Source organism: Ochotona princeps, chromosome 11 (assembly GCF_030435755.1).
Source record: "Ochotona princeps isolate mOchPri1 chromosome 11, mOchPri1.hap1, whole genome shotgun sequence".
In the NCBI taxonomy this organism is placed as follows: Eukaryota; Metazoa; Chordata; class Mammalia; order Lagomorpha; family Ochotonidae; genus Ochotona; species Ochotona princeps.
The window spans coordinates 39,346,184-39,366,380 of record NC_080842.1 but is presented as its reverse complement, the minus strand read 5'-3'; the positions used below and the strand labels follow the sequence as shown (position 1 = coordinate 39,366,380).

Here is a 20,197-nt window from a genome sequence, read left to right as displayed (position 1 = left end):
CTAAGCAGTGGTTTAACCTGCTATGTGCCACAGTGCTCATACCCAAACATCATATTTCTGTATGTCCAGATTTTTTCCCTTGGTATATCTGAATTCATCCATGTTGTACTTGAGGACATTGAAAAAACTTGAGTGAAGAACAGAATTAAAACATAAGTTTTATCTTGTACCAAAATTTGTTTTTGAAATTCACACATATATTTTTTTCATGGCCCACAATTTCCATGAACTTTTTTTTTTAAGATTTACAGAGAGAAGGAGATACAGAGAAAGATCTTCCATTCACTGGCTCATTCCCCAAGTGGCTGCAATGGTCAAGCCTAAGCTGATCTGAAATCAGGAGCCATGAGCTCCTTCTGGAACTCCATGTGGGTGCAGGGTCCCAAGGCTTTGGGCCATCCTCTACTGCTTTCCCAGGACAAAAGCAGGGAGCTGGATGGGAAGTGAAGCAGCCAGATCGTGAACCAGTGCCCATATTGGATCCAAGTGCATGCAAGACGAGGATTCAGGCACTGAGCCATTTCATAATGCCCTTCATGATCTTTCTGAAGCCATTCATCTGCTTGTATTTCAGGTTTCTGCAAAATAAATAAATAAATTGCATTTTAATTTCATTTCAGATGAAATTTTAAAGAGAGAGAGAGAGAGAGAGAGAGAGAGAGAGAGAGAGAATTTCTCCTATTGTTCAATCCCAAATTCTCAAAGGCCAGTAATAGTCAGGGATGGGTAAGATCAAAGCTAGGACCTAGAGATTTCATCCAAGTCTCACATGTGTGCAGCAAGGATTGGAAGTGGTGATGAGACTCGAAAGGTGGGCCTTCCCAACAGTAGCCTAACCTACTGAGCTGTAACACCTGTCTGTTTTTTTCTATGAATTTTTGGAAGTACTCTTGTACTTGAACTGGTGGGTAATATTCTACTTTGTAAACGAATCATAATCTACTTGTTCAGGCCCCTGATGCTGTACACCACGGTAACTCTAATTTTTGGTTACTGTTGATTACATTATCATCAACATCAATGTGTGAGAATTTTGTGTATTACTTCCTTTAGATACAGTGTGAGGAGTGGAATTATAGGATCAAAGGTAGATGATATTTGCCTTTATGAGAAACTGCCAATATTATTCTATTTTATATTTGTCTTGTCACTTGAGACTTCTGTTTTACATTATCTTTATTAACATTTGCTATTGTCAATCTTTTTAATATTAGCATTTTAGCGGGTGTGTATAGTAAGTAGTATCTCATTGTGCTGCTAATTTGCATCTTCCTGATGACTAACAGAATTCAGCATATTTTCATCTGCCTGTGGGCCATTTATATACCTTTCTCTTCAAAATGTTTATTCAGATCCTCTACCTATTTTCTTTCAGTAGTCTCTTTATTATTGAGGTGTAGGAGGTCTTTATACGTTCCAGATAAAAGTACTTTGTGTGATATGGTTTATGACTATTTTTTCCAGGTCGATAGTGTATGTACTATTCACTTCTTTACCAGAATCTTGACAGAGTATAATTTATCAATGTTTTCTTTCATAGCCAGTGCTTTCAGCAGCCTGCTAGATCTTCATCTGCCCCACGTGGTAAAGATATCCTATGACTTCTTTTATAGACTTAATAGTCTTACCTTTTACATTTCTGTTTGTGATGCATCACGAACTGACTTTTGTGTGTGAGGTAGGATCAAAATTCATCTTGTTCCTACAGATCCACAGTTGTGCAGCATTGGTTATTGACTTTGCTTTTCCAAATGAGTTGTCTGTCAAAAACCCACTGTCCACCTAAATTTAGGCCCTTTTCTAAACGCTAAACCTGTTGTATTGCTCTTTTTGCATACCTTGCCAACATCATTCTATCTGCATTGCTATGGCTTCAGAAGAGATCTGGAGGTCAAATAAGGTAAGGCTTTTGCCATGGCCCCTCCAAGGGCGTTAGGCTGTATGCCCATACACACTTTAGAATGAGCTTGTTGGTTTCTAGTGCAAAGTCTGCTGCATGGGAGCTGCTACCATGGCATGTGGATTAAGCCTCTGCCTGTGGTGCCAACATTCCATATGGGTACCAGTACGAGATCTGGATGTTCTGCTTCCAATACAGCTCCCTGTTATGTGTTTGGGAAGGCAGAAGAAGATGGTCCAAGTGATTGGGCCCACATATCCACATGAGAGACCAGGACGAAGTTCCTGGTTTCTTGCTTCAGACTGACCCAGTGCTGACTATTGTGGCCATTTGGGGAGTAAACCAGCAGATGAAAGAATTCACTTTCTTTTTCTTTTTCTTTTTTTCTGTCTCCAATTCTGCCTTTCAAATAAAAATGCATTTTAAATTTGTAGCTCAATGGGACCATCAATCATTGAGATCATCAATACTTGAATGTGGTATATGTAGTTATTTAGGCAATATTTAGTTTCTTTTAGTAACTTTTTGTAGCTTTCAGCATATTTGTGTCAGTCCTAAATAGTCCATATATTTTGAAGCTTCTATTAGCTAAGGCATTGTTAATTTTTAAAAATTTATTTATTTGAGGGATCATCTCCAACTTTCTGGCTTTTTCAGGTCCAGTTTCTGTCCTCTGTCACTTCAAGTAAGTGGAAAAGGAATTCCAGATATTGGTGTTTGCTATCATTTTATTGATAGGAAGATGAAGATAGAGATAAAATAGATAGGGATGGAGAACAAGAGTGAGAGCAAAATAAGAGACAGAAAGGAAGAGGGAGATGCAAATGAGATAGAGATAAACAGAGAGAGGAGGGAGAGGAAGGTTGAGAATTGAGGAGAACTGAGTCTTGTTTCCTGTAAAGACACCCCATCCCCCAACTTCCTATGAGTTACAAGCCAAGCACCCAGTTGCAGTTTCTAATTACCATTCTCTGTTAAAATGATTCCAAGTTCTTTCGTTATCCCTTTTTAGCTGGGGTGAAAAAGTACAAAATTAGCCATCATTTTGTGGCAGAAAATAAAATGTGTTTAGCAAATACTGGCATTTATAATAATAGAGGATCAACTTGATCCCAAGAAAAATCTAAATTTTGGTATACGCAATAGGAATGGGTTACAGTCTACTGAATAAGACAGCACCTAAGATGAATAAACAGGGGAAAGTGGAATACTCTTGCTTAGAGTAGAATGTCATCTAATAAATGCACAAGAAAGGGTGGAATGAACTCAATGTTGGTTGATTAAGGCATGTTTCTCCAATGGAAGGTAGAGGTTGGGTGAATAGGTGTTGACATCATCTCAGTACATCCACCTCAGGTGCTAATCAAACACAGATGAGTGTGGCAGACATGAATAATCATAAATAATCATCAGGGTTAGTGCACGACAGTGTTGAGACAGGGAACTACAGTGAGCTTCCTGCCTTGATGCACAGGAAGGGCAGACTTCCTCAGAAATCTGTAGGAAACAAGGTCTTGTCCTCTTTCAGAGTGAAGGACTCTTCCAGATTTGAGGCGACTAAAGAGATAAGACAATTAACAAGTGATGTGTGCTCCTAGATGGAACAGATGTTGGTGAGACAACTGATGAAATTTGGAAGGAGTCTATGGCTTGCATGGTAGTATCAGCGCAATGCCAACTTGTGTGATTATGTCATAGCCTGTAAATGAACTTCCTTATTTGGGAGACATAAACACAGGATCATTTTGGTAATGAAGCAATAGAACGTGTGCTCAAAGAATTCAGAGAAAGAACCATAATCGTAGGCATGTTTGTGTGTGTGTGTTGAAGAGACAGAGCTGGTAAATGTGGTCCATGCTAAACTTGAGCAACCTGAACAATAAGGGAGTCTGGGTGAAGATGATTCATGAGAGTTCTTACCACTGCCTTAATTCAACTCCTTGATGAGTTTGAGATAATTTCAAAATCAACGGAGAAAAGAGACTCCAGAGGGGGAGTCCGGCTATCTATAAAGATAAAGATGCTATATCCAATGGAAAAGTAAGACTTGTGAGAGGCCATTCAGGACTTGATGCTTCCTGTCCTTTGGTAGTCTCTGAAAGAGGTCAGACCCAATCTTACTCTTGGTTTCAAGATTGGTGAAACTCTTCAGGGCATGCCTTGAGCCAGAGGTTTTTGTGTTTGTTTGTTTGTTTGTTTGTTTTTCCAGTGTCCTTCTAAGGAGCAACTAACTTCTGGTTTACTCATTGTGGGATGAGATGAACTCCGGCTTCTTGAAGAGAAGACTCATTAAGACTTGTCACCCAGCACATCTTCAAGAAAAGGCAGATGTTGGTTTCAGGTAAGGAAGACCTTGGAAGTTTTCTGAGCATGACATGTGCTTTCAGAGGCTGGGCAGACTCGTCCCAGGTGCTTCTTCCCTAAGAGGCAAACCTGAAGCTCCTGGGGAGCCAACCACCCCACCCCCAGGATCACCACAGCTTGGTAATGAGGCTGTATCTTAAAGATTGTGGTAGCTCTTTGTTCTTGGCTCTTTGGAGGGTGCCCTAAACCTTTGGAATTGCTCAGGAGCAGATTGTCAAGGTGTCCCCTAGAGCCTTCCAGGATAGGGGCTATCCCAGTTGCAAAGGCCAACAATGTGACTGATTAGGAAGTTGGAATTTGAGCCCAAGGACAATCAGCCAGGCCTCCAAAGAGGGGAGAGGAGCTGGGGATTAAGTACAGTTATGTGGCCAGTGATTTGATCAATCCATGGATCATACCTGAGCAACAAACCCCAATTAAAGCTCAGGGGAGCTTCTTGGTGGGTGATGCAACCCAAGATTCCTGTTTGGGATCCTCTCAAACCTTTTCTTCATCTGGCTGATTTTCATTTGTTTTTATTTTTGATAAAAATGTGACTATAAACATAGCACCTTCTTGGCTTCTGTGAGCTGTTTTTTGGCAAATATTCAAACCTGAGTGGAAAGTGGGAACCCTGAAATTTATAGTCAGTTGATCAGAAGTGTGGATGATTTGGAAGCCCTGCAGTTTACAGCTGGGGCCTCAGAAGAGGAGCATCCCTGTGCATTGGGTCCACAAACTGTGAGATGTGAGCTAACTTCAGAACACACTATCTCAGAACTGCATTACAATGTGTGCCCTTCAGGTACGACTGGGAGCAGCACATTCAAGTTTATAGTGACACAGAATGAGCATTTACTTTGGACTCACATAAACCCGGGTGTGACCCAGTTCTGAATCATACTTCTTTCTAGTACGATAATGAGCTCCCAAAGCCATGATTTCCTTCCTGCAGTTCCCCATCTAGTTCTACTGATCAGCAGAATGGCTTGTTCATTCAAGCCATCAGCAGCTATCTGTTACACAAATACTCTACAAGGCATAGCCAGGAGCTCTGTGCCAACTGCCATCTCCTGCAGAAATGCTTGTGATTATTATGTACGAAGAAGAATGTGGCTGAAGCTTTAGGTAGGCGCAGAGTCAGGTAGGAGAAAGAATATTTGGGAGAAGGCATTTGGTAGAGTGCTTAAGATGTCTCATGGAATGCGAACATTTCATATCAGAGTGCCTAGGTCCAAGTTTCAGTTCTGCTTCCAAGTCCAGCTTCTTGCTAATGCACACACTGGGGGCAGTGGCAATGTTTCAAGTGGCTGGATTCTTGAATCCTTTTTGGAGATCCAAACTGAGTTCTCAACTCTTGGCATCTGCCTGACTCAGCCCCAACCCTTGAGGGCGTTTAGGGAGTGAACCAGCAAATGAAGATTGATCTGTGTGTGTCTGTCTTTCAAATAAATAACAATTTGAGAGGCAGAGAGAGCAGGTGCTGAGGTTTGCAGCCATCTTGCCTAGGTTGGCTTTGAATTAGCTTCGCCTTCCCCCTCTTCTCTGCCACTTCTTTGATATTCTCTCACAAATGTTGGGAACAGCAAATCAGCACTCTACCCACGGCCCATCAGCTGTCACTAATGAGTCAATATTTCTTTCTGTATTAATGAATAATTTTTTACAAGTAACAGAGTAAGATGCTTACCTCCTCACTAAATTGCCATATGTAATATGACAAAAAGAAAGTGCTCTCAATTTTATCAATCATTATTTAGAGAAGTCCCTTCCCCTGCCCCTTTATTGCTATGGGAAGGTCGTTACTTCCTCTCATGTGATGGCTTTCAGGCACTGAAACTCAGACACTTGGACTGCTCACAGCTCACAACCTGGAGTTAAAGCCTTCCTCATGCTTTCTTGCAAACATTGGAGTTTCAATGGCTTTTCTTCCATTTCAGAACAGTGGTTTATTGCTTTATCAAATATGTGATGACCCCAAACTGCCTTTACCTTTTGTTTTTGTTTTGTTTATAGATTTTAAAATTTTTATTGGAAAATCAGATTTACAGAGAGAAGAAGAAACAGAGAAAGCTCTTCCATCCACTAGCTCACTTCTCAAATGGCCATAATGGTTACAGTTGAGCTGATCCTATGCCAGGAGCCAAGAACTTCTTTGGGGGCTCCCACACGTTTTTAGGGTCCCAAGGCTTTGAGGCATCCCCCTCTGCTGTTTTCCCAGGCCATAAATAGGTAGGGAGCTGGATAGGAAGTAGAACAACCAGAACTCGAACAGGGACTCATAAGGTATGCTGGTACTTGCAGGCTGAGGATTAACCAATTGAGCCATCGCACCAGCAGCTGGCTCGCCTTTTTCGAAGATTAAAAGCAAAACTAGATAGTTTGTCCCCATGCCCAAGATAATTTAGTCAACTGCTACATAATGGTATTTTGGTCTACAATGGACCACAGATATTTGTACCACTGTGGTACCATAAAATTCTATCACCTAGTAACTTTGTAAGCCATCTTAGTTTGTTAGAGGCTATGAGTTTGGAAAGAACGTGACAAGGGGAGGTGTTTGGCCTATCAGTTAAGAAGCCCTTTTTCGGGACCAATGCCATAGTGTAGAAGGTTGAGCTTCTGCCTGCAGGATCGGCATCCCACATGGATACCAGTTCAAGCCCTGGTTGTTCCACTACTGATGCAGTTCCCTGTCAATAGCCTGGGAAATTAAGAGAGATGGCTCAAGTGTTTGGCTCCTGCACCAATATGGGAGACCGAGAAGAACCTCCTGGCTCCTGGTTTCAGATTGGCCCAGCTCTCGCCATTACAGCCATCTGAGAAGTAAACCAGTGGATGGAAAATCTCTCTCCCCTTGTCTCTCTGCTCTCTGTAATTCTGCCCTACAAGTAAAAATAAACAAATCTTTAAAAACAAACAAATAAAGGATACACCATTCCAATTTAGAGTGTCTCCATTGGATTCCTGGCTCTAGCTCATGGTTCTAGTTTCCTGCTAATGCAAGTCCTGGATGGCCCAAGCAGTTGGATTTCTGCCTCCCACAGACCCAGATGAGTTCTGAGCTCCTGGTATAGGCTGGGCCAGACCTAGCTGTTGCAGATATTTGGAAAGTGAATCAGTAGATGGGGAGCTCTGTCTCTGTCCGCCTCTCTGCTTCTCACAATGAATGAATGAGTGAGTGAATAATAGAAATAGCATGTCCTGTCTTAGGACTGCTCTGGGCCAAGCAGTGACCCTTGCCTAAGGACATACTCCAGTGACTTGTACATAGAAGCTTCTGAAGCCCTGGCCCTTCAACCCATTCTGGAACGGCTCTCATCGGCTATGCCAGGATTCTGTGTGGAATGGTCTGGGGCCTTTGCTGTGCCTGTTTCACAATCCAGTTTTACCAATCCTGCCTTCTTCCCTCCTCACAAGCATATTTTAAGAGACCTCTCTAACACACTCCTTCCACACACACCTCCAACCCAGGCCTGCCATCCCAGAAGCCCAACCTGAGTCACTGGCCTATAAATGGCTTTCCACACTTGAATCAGTTCAGCCTTTTTACTCTGTATTCTATGCAGATCAAACAGTCATCTTTTGAAATGTAGCAGAATTTAAAATGTGAAAAAAAAAAAGACAATATACTTATGCCTTTGTTCAGAAAGTCTTGCTTCATTTTTAATAGATATTACTCTGAAGTTTGCTGAAAACCCTGATTGGATCCTCACGTTCCACTTGGCAGACTAAGACTCAAATTCTTTAATTCATGGAGGGAGAGGCCCTGGGGGGTTTCTCTTCATGTGTTCTTCCCACTCTCAGTCACCACCTCCTCTCTACCCACAATGTGATCTGGCCAGCCCCTCAGAGCCAGGCTCCTGCCCTCCCCATCACAGCACGCTCCCATGTTCCTCCATTCCTCTGTGCCTGAGCCTCTTCTAGGCTTCCTGCTGGGGGACCTCTGGCTTCTCTCTCCCTCCTGCACTCTCCTGCTGTGGTTCCTGATTTTTCTTCCTGTCCCCATCAGAACTGTGGTGGTTTCTGGGAACACTTTTCTGACTACCCTTGGCAGAGTTTCTATCTCCTGGATTCCAGACAATTTTACACATGCATCTAGCAAGATAATGTTGCAGGCTGAATTGCATCCCTGTAAAAATATTTTCTGCAGCTCTCACTGCCCGTGACTTAGAATGTGATCTTATCTGACAAAAGAGGGTCTACTGTAGACTAACCTAGTTAAAATGAAGTCATTACCACAGATTGCAATCCCAAATGATTGGTATCTTTTTAAAAGATACATTTAGGTATTGAAAAAAAACATGCACATCAGGAGGATGTCATTTGAGGATGCAAGATTTGAGTGCTACAGCCAACAGACTGTTGGCGAATCATCATGTGCTAGAAAGCAAGGAAAGGCTCCCTGTACAGGTTTCAAAGGGAGGATGGTCCTGATGACACTCTGATCTTGCATTTCTAGCCTCTGGAACAGTGTGATGGCGCATTTCTGCGGTTTTAAGCCACCTGACCTGTGGCTTTGTATTTCCACAGATCCAGGAAAATACTGTAGATTTTGATTAATTAGAACCAAAATAACTGTCCATGTCTAACCCAGAGTAGACAGACATGAATCATTATTTTAATTCCAATCACTAAATGGTTATAAGAATTTTACAAGATGATGCCACCTGTCTTGACAGGTACCCCTCCACTATGTAGCCCCACAAAGAGACTGCAGTAAGGATTAAAGCTGATTTCCAGCAATTTGTCAAATGACAGACTACTATTTTTTTTTAATAAGACAGTATCCTGAGATTGGCTTCAAGATAACAGCAACTGGCTGGCTTTCAGCGGATCACAAGTATGTAAAAAACTTCGCACAATGGTGAGCACAGAGTAGGTGTCCAACAAATGATAGACATTCCCACAATGAGCACATGGATGGGAAAAGGGTCAGCAGGGCTCAAGGATTAAGTCAGCCTGAGAAGATGGATTAATTAACTCAAGTCTACAGTTAAGACTGTGAGAGGAAGTAAAAAAGAGTCCAAGAGTTCCTAGGCCAGGGGCTCCTCCACCTCTCCTTAACTGGGTAGGGGCTGCCACCTTGGGGAGACCCTTTCTCGGGTAGAACTGGTTGAGTAATGGCTAAGGGAAGAGAAGGCAGCCTTAGTCACAACTAACTCCAATAGCTTCTTAGCATTAGAGCTAAGCTTTAAAAAGTCGAAGACGCAGTCTTTGTGAGAGGGAATCTGTGGCTAGTTTTGAGCTGCATCCAGTGCTGGCAGCAAGAAGGTGAAGCAGGATCAATGACCCTGGCTGGAGAGTCAGGGCCGTGGCTGACCTATTCATAGCAGCTGGAAGAAATAATGCAGAGGAAAAATATGACTTCCTCCTGCATGGAGCAAGAGGGGGTTTTATGTTCCCAGGACCAAAGCCTTTTTTCCTTCTGTTATATGCAGAGACTAGAAGTAGAGCTGTGAGAAAGTAAGAAAAAAAGGCTGTGAAGAAACAAGAGGCTTTCTTTTCTTTAATTGACTTGAATGGAACAGAAAAACTGTCTCTGAAAAATAAAAATACTCTGTTAAAAATAAGACTGTTCTGTCAAACATTCTGATTTACTAAGGAACTACAAGGAAGAGCTCTTGATGCAAGCTGGGAGCTAGAGGAATAAAGAACAATTAACATTGTCAGGAAAGTACCAGGTAGATTTCATCAGAGAAGTCCCTCAACTAAAATATCTTCAGAAGTAATAGCTTTGCAAGTCTTTCCTGCTATGTGCAGTGTCTGCCTAGAGCAAGAGGGGTGCAGGTCACTCTAAGGGAACAGGTGAAGCTTTATTCTCACATGGGCAATAGGATCAGGGCATTTCTTTTTATAACAATGATTCAAAAGTCATATTGGTTAGTCCCAACAGGGACCACTGAAGCAAGGAAAGTTTTCCTTTTTTGTGTTCAACACGCATGGTCACAACCAACTGAACACTTGTCCCAAGCCCCAGTCATGGAAAAAATCGTGACAACATAGAGTTCTAGCTAGTTTCGGTCAGTGTTATTACTGGGGAACTCACCTATTCACCCATGCATCCATCACTAAATATTTTCTCACACCTTAATGCAGTAAAGCTGAGGACACAAAGTCCTTCTCTTTGGAGCTGGTAGTGGTAAATAGTAAATAAATATATGTGATTATCTTTCAGGTTCTGAGAAGTACAATGATGACATAAGGAGAAAGGTAAATGAGCAAGAATTACTGCTTTACGTGGGTGACCAGCATGGACCTCTCTGACATGGAGGAGTTATCATAGAAGCAGCAAGTCAGAAACTGCATGGCCTTCTGAGAGAAGAGTGTCCCATGCAAAAGGACACAATGCTCCAATGCGGGAGCTATTGGACTTCAGGCTTGGTGCCTTGAAGAGGTCATGAGAGGAGACAGACTGGAAGGTCAGAAGTCAGCAAATGTTTAGGCAAAAGACCAGATAATAAATATTTTAGGTTTTGTTGAGCATGGGATTCTTGGTACAACTATTCAACTGTGCCATGCATTTCAAGGGTAATCATATGTAATACATAAGCAAATGAGTGTGGCTCTGTTCCAATAGAACTACTGACAAGATGAGTGGTGGGCCATATTTGGCCTATAGGCAGTTGCTTGTTTAACTCCTGTTGTAGGCCAAAGTGAAGACTGTGGAGTTCTTTTTAGGTGATACAGATAGCTATTAGAGAGAGTTTACAGTGGAGCTATTTAATCTAAATCATGTCTTAATAAATTCCTTTAGCTGACTTGTGTTTTAAAAAGTCTCAATGGCTGCCACCGGTGGAATGGACCAAATGGATGTAAGGACAGTTGGGAAGTAAATAGTTTGGTAGGCAAGAGATGCTGAAGGCTTAGGCCAAGGAGGCAATGGAGATAGCAAAAAAGGAAGCCATAGTCTGACTACATGTTTATGGCAAAGTTGACAGATTTCTCCACAGATTGTACAGAATGTAAAAGAAAGAAAGAACCTAAGGTCATCCAGGATAAAACTTGTAAGGATATGCCTGGGATACAGTTAATGGAAAGAACTAAGCAGTGGTAATGAAGATGAAAAGATTGAAAGAGAAGCACAGTATTGGGGGAGGGTTGTTAATTTCATTATTTACATAAAGGTCAGACAGCTAGTGGAGATGGGGAGCAGACACTAAATCAAAGAGCTGGCATCACGGGAGGAGGCTGGAGTCAGCAAGATCAATTTGGGCACCATTAGTTCAAGATACAATTTCAGGCTCACTGACTGCATGAGGTCACCTGAGGAATGATAAGGCCCAGACTGCATCACATGATCTGACAGAGTCACAGGAAATCTCATGCCAAAGGACTTGGATCACAGGCTGCCTAGTCACTAAGACCCTCAGCCAATGGAAAGCAATGATCCTCTTACATCAGCCTTGTTCCATGGTCACTTCAAGACCCTCAGCTGTGCACCATGATGGGTGTGCTTTTGTGTGCAAAATGCTCACCTTTCCCTTCATGCATCTGTGATTGTAACTGATAGCTATTGTGGACTGGATGATATGCCTATGCCCTAACCCCAGTCTCTGTTCATGTGGCCTCTTGGGGAAAAAAAGGGCTCTTGTGGATATAATTAAGGAGCTCAAGATGAGAACATTATGGGTTCTCTAGGTAGCTCCTAAATTTAATGCCACATGATCTTATCAAAGACACACAGAGAAGATAGGGCCATGGCAAGATGGAGTCGTGCAGCCAAAAGCTAACCAATGTGCCTGGAGCCATCAGAAGCTGGGAGACCAAGGAAGGTTCTGCTCTAGAGTCTTCCTAGGCAGTGGAGTCTTGCTGACACCTGGGTCTGGGACTTTTGCATCCAGAACTGTGAGGATTTCTCCTGTGTTAAGCCACTAAATTTGTAGCAATTTTGTATAATAGCCATAAGAAACAAAACCAATGCCATCACAAGTCCTGAATCCTCAACATGAGGGCAACTCTAAAAAAGTGACTCAATAACAAAATAATAAAAGTTAGCATAACTCATCACTCTGAAAGCATTCATTTTGAGGTGACAAAAGCCTCTAATAAGGACATTCAGCCATGCAACCAGTAGACAAAAATAGCTCTGAAGGCATAGACACTTGACTACTGACTTGCTGGGGTCAGGCATCTAAGCATATAGATAAAGAAAGAGAAGCCCAGAACCCTACAGGTTTGCCTGGTGCTTGCCTGTGAAGGTGTCTGTGTGTGGGTGGGTTAACCTGGCAGGCACATACAGGAAATGGGGGTGGTGGTGGTGCAGAAGGAGGGGGCCTTTGTGAATGCACCTCTTTTTATATCACTGTGAGTGTCTGTGGTACTGGTTTGTGGTTTCCTGGCTCAGCCCCTTCCTGTCCTATCTTCAAGGACTCTTCCCACATATGGGAGGCTAGTCTTGTGTGTCTCCATATACCCTTTTTAGAGTAATGTTTCTTTCAGAAACGGTAACTTCTGGACAGACAGCATTCCTCTCCATTACTCTTGCATCCCAACCTTGGGGCTCTGCCTTGGTAGCACCTGAAGGTGGCTCTGGAAACAAAGACAATAAGCCAATACCAGAGGGAGCTGCTGGAGCCGTGTCCTGGCCAGCCCTGTTTATTAAATCCAATTACCATAGACTACCTGGCTCACAGAGCAGTCATGTACTCGCATTGTTTTGAGGCTGGGAAGGCCATGATCAAGGGGCTAATTCCTGGTGAAGGTCCAATCCCTGGCTTATAGCTACCCTCTTGCTGTGTCCTCACTGAGAGATAGAATGAGAGTGAGAAATTGAGTTCTGCTCTGGCTTCCTTTTCCTGCAAGGCACCAATCCCCTAATAGGGGTTCTTGCCTCACGGCTTCCTTTAAAACTGATCACCTCTTAGCTCAGTCTCTTTCTGTTGTTGTAACAAACTATTTTCCATTGGGTCATTTCTAAGCAATAGAGGTTTATTGCTTGTGGTTTTGGGGTCCAAGATGGAGGCACTGGCAGCTTCACTGTCTGGGGAGGCCTTGCTCGCTGCTTCAAAGGTGGCTTCTTCTATATTCCTCCCATGTTCCATGGCAGAAGGGAAAGGGGCAACCTCACATGTATACTAATCTCACCCACGTGGGTCAAGGCATCATGACTTGGTCATTATCTCCAAAAGGATCATTTTTAAACCACAACACATTGGTTATTACATTCCATGTGAGTTTGGGGGGTAACATTATTATTAGGATCACAGCACTTCCAAACACTGCTACATTGGAGGTTAGGGCTTCAACACAGGAATTTAGAGGAGTGAACACAGTATTCAGTTTCTTGCACAATGTGGTTCCTTAGAGAATAGATTTAAATTGGAAACTAATTGGGATGAATGTCAGATGGGTATTGGGGAGTGTCATAGATGATCAATGGGTCACAATAGCTGAAGTGTGACTCTGGGAATGTTAGAAGGCATTGAATTCATGGAAGAAGGTTAAGAGTGTGAATATTTGTGGAGCAGTCTGTCCTGAGAATTGAATTCTGCCCTCCTCATGTGCCAGGTAAAGCTGCACCCAAGCACAATGCCATTCCCAACCCATTCCAGCAACTGGGAGACTCAGGTGGACAAGCCAGCCAGGCTGTGTGCAGGCAGGAAGACAGTACAGCACTTAGAAGTAGGTGGCTGGGATTGGCCTTGCACTAAAACATGTAGCTGCCACCTGCAACACCAGCATCCCACATAGGGACCAGTTTGTATGCTGGCAACCCCATTTCCTCTCCAGTTCCCCACTGATAGCATGGGAAAACAGCACAAGGTGGCCCAAGTGATTGGGACCCTGCCACCCAAGTAGAAGCATGGACGAAGTTCCTATCTCCTGGCTTTAGCCTGGTCCATCTCTGGCTGTTGTGGTCATCTGGAAAGTAATAGGTGGATGATCTATTTCTCTCTTTGTAATTTTGACTTTCAAATAAATAAATAAATTTTTTTTCCAAAGAAGTAGGTGACTGTGTAATTTAGCTTCAGAATTGATACCTTCATATCAGCTAGGGTACTGCTAGTAGTTATTCCTGAATAATGTGTATAAAACAGGAATGAGACAAACTAGGACATAAAGTTGCCCTGCCTAGAAGAGTGTAGAAGAGAAAGGTGAAGGATAGGAGATGAGGGAGAGGGAGGAAACAGAGAGAAGACAGAGATGCAGCAAAAGTCGCAGTGACATGCCCTGTGTGGGCACAACTGGGTGGTGCTCTTGCCAGTTGTTTTCAAAGTATCATCTTAACTCCTTTCCCAGACAAGCAAATTAGCATGTTAGATAAAAATATAATGATATAAGCCTCCAGTTGCCACAAAAATTCAGAACTCTCAAACAAACACAATTTCCTATGAATCTCAAACAAAAGGTGAATCAGAAAATCAAGAAGAGCAAAACACATTTCTCATTTGGCACATTGCCTGATTCCTTTCAACTCCTGCCTAGTTTCTGTTAGGCCCTGGGCATAAGGGCCCTGGCTTAGTCAGCTTTATCAGCATGAGGAAAATGTCATGAGACGATGACATGTGCGAAGAAAGAAGTTGAGCATGATGACAGAAACCTGAAGTCAGCCAGTACACCACAAGTAACTATGTTTTAGAAACATGCTACCACATGGACTATGCCAAGTGAATCTCCATTGTTTCTGTTTGATCAGACACAGCTACCTGGAGGTGTTGGAATTCTAGGAGGTTCAGCTTCTCTTCTCCAGAATCATATATCCAATAGTCTACCCAGTGTTTCCACATGATAAGCCTTGGATATATAAACTGTACCTAACAGATGCTAAGCTAGATTTGTGAGATTCGCTTCCAATGTTTTCATCCTAGGATCTGGGTCTTTGTTCACCTGAAGCAAGCCTGCCATTCTTGATACCAGCCTCTTCCTCATTTCTACATCTGTTCATCACCAGATCCCTTCCTTTTCCTTTCTTCAGTTCTTCAGATTATAGTCACTTCTCTGAACAGACCACAGAGCTTAAGAATACAAGCTCTGGAGATGGTCCATGCAGATTTGAACACAGAATCCTCCCCTTGCCAGCAATTTACTTAATTCCTCTGCACTTGATTTCCTTACAAACTAGAGAAAATAATACTGACTTCAGAGAATTCTTCTGAGAAGCCAATAAACTAATATATATGTATGTTGTGCATTCGAAAGTACCCGTTATCACACTATCCTCACAGACTTACTCATTGTCATTACCATCACCACCACCTCCATCACCACCATCCCTATCATCTTCACCATCATAGGCACAACCACCATTATCACCATCACCACCTCCATCACCATCACATGGTTATAGTCCTAATACAAGCTATTATCATCTCTCCTGTGTATCACTGCATAAGTCAACCTAACATCTCCCCATATCCATCCTTGTCTTCCTCTAATAGATTTTTCCATTATGTAACCCAACTAATCTTGGAAAAACATAGTCACATGTTTTTAAGTAATGTCAGAGTGATTTCTCAGAAGAGATAAGCTAAAAAACAAGTTGTTGGGCCTGGCACAGCAGCCTGGTAGCTAGAGTCCTCACATTGCATGCACCAGGATCCCACATGGGTGCCGGTTCTAATCCTGGTGGCCCTGCTTCCCATCCAGTTCCCCATTTGTGGCCTGGGAAGGCAGTTGAGGATGGCCCAAGGCCTTGGGACCCTGCACCCTTGTGGGAGACTGGGGCTGGGGAGCACAGCTCTGCCCATTGCGGTCGCTTGGGGGTGGATCAGTGGATGGAGGATCTTCCTGTCTGTCTCTCCTCCTCTCTGTATATCTGACTTTCCAATAAAAATTTTAAAAATCAATCTTTTAAAAAAACAAGTTGTTCATAGGTTTAAATAGCCAGCTTTGGACAACTATGAGCCTTAGCCTTGCCATGATGTTTCCTGCCTCAGGACTTTCCTATATGCTGTGCCTTCTTCTGGTAACACTGTTCATCCTACCTTCATCCCCTTTCATCCCTCCATGGTCAACATCTCTCTAAAATGTTAAGTTGCACTCACTGTTGAACCTGCTACACAATAGCTCTATCTCCCCACTGAAACTTCCCAGCTAAAGATGACATCTGGTGCCTATTGCTGAAAGCAGTGAACCTATTTCTGGTCTTGACCTTTCTGAGTATCTGATACTGCTAACCAGTGGTTAGCTGTGACAGTGGTTACCTCCCTCAGACTTTAGTTTCCTTGAGTCTGTTCTCTTGCCTCTTTTCATCTTTTTTTGATTCTTTTTTTAATTATTTACTCCCTTTTTTCTACCAATTATTTAGGAGTTACCTCCCTACAAGTTTCTTCACTGAAGCTCTTGTTCTCTTACCCTACTTACTGTCTGGGGGTGATCTTGCCTACACACATCACATTTACTGCATGATGATGCCCAAGTGCTTGTCTGGGTCCTTCTCCCTTCTGAATTCCAGACCCTCATTCCTTCATAGGCGTGTTTTAGAAACACAGCACCTGTAAAGCTGGAATCTCAGTGGACCCCTCCTTTCTCTGTCCATATCTGAATGAATGAATGAATGGTGCTAGCATCCATTCAGTAAAAGCAAAAGCTTGAGTCATCCTTGTCTCTCTCTTTTTTTTTTTTTTTTTTTTTTTGCCTCCCCACAGCTGGTTAATCATCAAATTCGGTTGACTCCACCTCCTCAGATGCACTTGGGTCTGTTCCCAATGCCATCATTTCCCTTGTGCAAGGTAGCCATGGCTTCCTAATTCATCTCTCTTTCATTAGTCTTTCCTCCTTTTATTCCTTCTTTTTTTTTTTTTTTTTGCTCTTTGGTCAGGGTTGAGGAGGAAAACTTTTCTAAGAGATTTTCCAGAGAATTAACGGACCACCTTTTCAAAGAAGAGTGTCCTTCAGCAAATCAGAAATGGCTTACTTCAGAAAACGTCACCATGATAGCCATTACTTAGCTTATTATCAGGAATATGAGCCTATTGTAAAATTTTGAGAACTCTTATTGCAAAATGTCTAGTCAGAGCTGGTGTTCAGTGTAACAGTTAAGCTGCTACTTGAGATACTTGTCTCCCATACCAGAGTTCTTGTGTTCAAGTCCTAGCTCCTATTCCTGACTGCTTGCAAAAGTGTCCCCTGGGAGGCAGCGGCTAATAGCTTATTGTAGTTGAGTCCTCACCACGCATAAGGAAGACAAAAATTGAGTCCTTACCTGCTGGTTTCCACCTAGCCCAGCACTGGTTGTTGTAGGCATCTGACAAGTGAATCAGGGCATGGGAGATTGCACTGTTTCTCTCTCTATCTCTGCTTGCCTCTCTCTCTCTTTCAAATAACAAAATAAGCTTTTCTCAAACATTTTCAATCATAATATCACATCTTAATATACTGGCAAACATTGTATTCTCCATGTGAAAATAAGACAGAGACATAACTAAAAACCAAAGGAATACAATGTAAACTGTAATTGTTAGAGACTGTTAAAATTCTTCAGCATGATAGTGATCTGATATACATTCAATAGCTTCCAATTGGTGAGACCCTACTATGCTCTAGCTGCTTCTCATCTAGCATCTGTAACCCTTACAAGTCTGCAAGTGGGCATGAGGCCCAAGTGAGGAGCAGACTGAAGCCCAGATCAGTTCAGCAATAGGTTCAAGGCCACACAAGCAGTAAGAGCCAAGTAACATGTGGTTGGATGTCCACGGAGCTTAAAACTCATAGCTCTGCAAAACGTCAGGTGATATTTTGCCCTCAGGAGACACTGAAATCAGGAAATATCCTAAAAGGAAGCTTCTTCTTTATTCTCTGCCTCTGTTATCATGCCCCTCTAGATACACTTCAAGTCTTAGTGGTCTTTCTTCTTAAGTGTGGCTCACATTGTCCTTTCTAAGCCTACTGTACTAGTCCCCCTTAAACACCCAGCAGGTCACCATCCAACTCTAGGAATCTCTCTCCATTGCCTGCTCAATTGCAAATTTCTCAGCCTGGTATTTTAGGTCCTCTGTTATCTGCTATCAACTTTTCTTTTTGATCTTAACTTTAGATTCATTTCTAAACATACCCTGTGTTCCACTCAAACTGCACCACTCACTGCTTAGCAATTCCCTGTCCTTGTTCATGCAGCTCCTGTCTCTTGGAAAGCTGTTTCCACTCCCCGATGTTGCTACTTTAAATCCTATGAAGACCTCTTTCACTGCTCACTTCAGAAAATGTTTTCTAATCTGTGCTAGCCAATGTACTGGTTTTCAGCACAAAGGGGCAGAGAAGCATCACCCAAATTTGGAAATAAGGTTAACTTCTGAAATTTTGACTAGGGTAATTCACAGTGGATGGCATCAGCTATGAGCAAATACAATACATCCAAAGAAAAACTCAAGAAGCAGATAGTTAAGGAGATGTGAACACACCCTCCTGGAATAGGGTGGGAAGGATGCTCTCTTGGGACACAATTATGCCTGTGTGTTGGAAACCATGAGTTGAACAAACAGGGCCCTAATCAAATCAATTACAGGAAACAGGGAGTCAGCCAAGCTCTAATCCATGGTGATAACTGGCCAAGACAGTGAGCTAATCAATTATACTCTGCTCTGGTGTGCTGAAACAGACTGAAGGTAGCCACAGCACTGACCCAGGGAGACAATGAATTTGCAGATGCTGACTTTACGGACAAAAAGTCAACAGCTACACAGAGAAGGCCAATTCAGCCAGTTGCCTTAGATCTGACTAGCTGCCTTCACAGCCCTGTTCCCTTGGGGAAAGTAACAAGTTCTCCAAGCAACCCTTCTGAGAATCACCTTGACTTTCCTTTACATCATCATAAAAGAATATTCTGAACAGAGAAAGGTAAATCTTCATTGCACCTACCTCATGGAGCTGTTGGGAGGATAGACTGAGATAATGCATGTAGAGAGAGAGAGTGACTCAAGATTCATATAGCTTTTGATAATGATTTCATTTACATGAGACTTGTATTTAGATGAATTGACTTCCTGATGTCTATCTAGGTGCCCTGATGAATGCTGAGTACCTGGAACTGCAAAACTGAGTCTGTGATCCTGGGTGGGAATGGGTTGATGGCAGGGTTGCCGCAGAAGGACCTGGCAAACATCTACCTGTTTCAGTCATTCCTGGTTCATTCTCAGCCTCTTTGTGTCCCACCAATTCCCTCTGCTAAATGCCCAGTATGTCTTACATAATTTTTACTCTACTTGTAATACAATCATTTGTATGTCTTTCTGTAATTTCAATTTTAACAGTGTTAACTTGGTATAGAGCCTCAAATGTTACAAAGCCTTAATGAATTGTATCAAAGGCCATGCAAGGGATCTGGGGTTCAAATAAAGGTTCCAACATCTGTCTCCCTTGGCATTATAAGTGGGGTGGAGCCCCTGACAAGGTTGCCAGCGTTACCTCACCCCTGACCAGTGAACAGCCCACCAGGGAAGAAGAAGCATATACAGACCAACAGATAGCATGCGTGCCTTAACACTTACCCGGATCTCTGTTTGTACAGTGCATTTGACCAGTTTGAAGTTCTTCCCAGAATTGAAGCTGTTGCTGTAGAAGCAGACTTTCAGGATTCGCACGTCTTCCTTTTCTACATCTACTGGTACTACCACCATGGGTTCTGGGGGGCCTTCAGGCCGGCATAACGTGCCCACCTTTACTCGACTAAGGGGCTCAGACACCCCGGACATCCTCTCAGACGGCAACTAGGACCGGAACATTGCAGTCCTGCAGACAACAGAGTAGACAATTGGAAATGAGTCCCTACAGGGCTTCGTGACTCATCCTCCAGGAACTGCACCCACCAAGCTCCAAGACCAAGGTGAAAGCCACATTCCTCCACTCCCAAAACCAGACTTAGGACCATGAAGTTCTCATGACTGGGAGGCTGCAGCACAAAAGAAGCAGGTTGCATAAAGATCCAGGTACAAAATTCAGACTTGGAGCTCACAGGCATGAACATTCACTCTTCTGGAAGCCTCTTCTCCATTCCATTTCTCCCCATACACTAGC

General features: G+C 42.9%; 1 protein-coding gene across 8 annotated transcripts in view; it reads right to left on the bottom strand.

The window, feature by feature from the left end:
• The window catches only part of PTK2B (protein tyrosine kinase 2 beta), a 128,100-nt gene that overhangs the window by 39,774 nt on the left and 68,129 nt on the right, over positions 1-20,197 (bottom strand). For 6 of the 8 annotated variants that reach the window (XM_004579083.4, XM_058670046.1, XM_058670042.1 and 3 more), the window contains exon 2: positions 19,672-19,912. In XM_004579083.4, the coding sequence (XP_004579140.2) occupies positions 19,672-19,875 (204 nt within the window). In that variant the 5' untranslated portion in view covers positions 19,876-19,912. Of the gene's footprint in view, positions 1-19,671; positions 19,914-20,135; positions 20,159-20,197 lie in introns of those variants that run through there. The other 2 variants (XM_058670044.1, XM_058670047.1) reach the window with 2 other exon arrangements.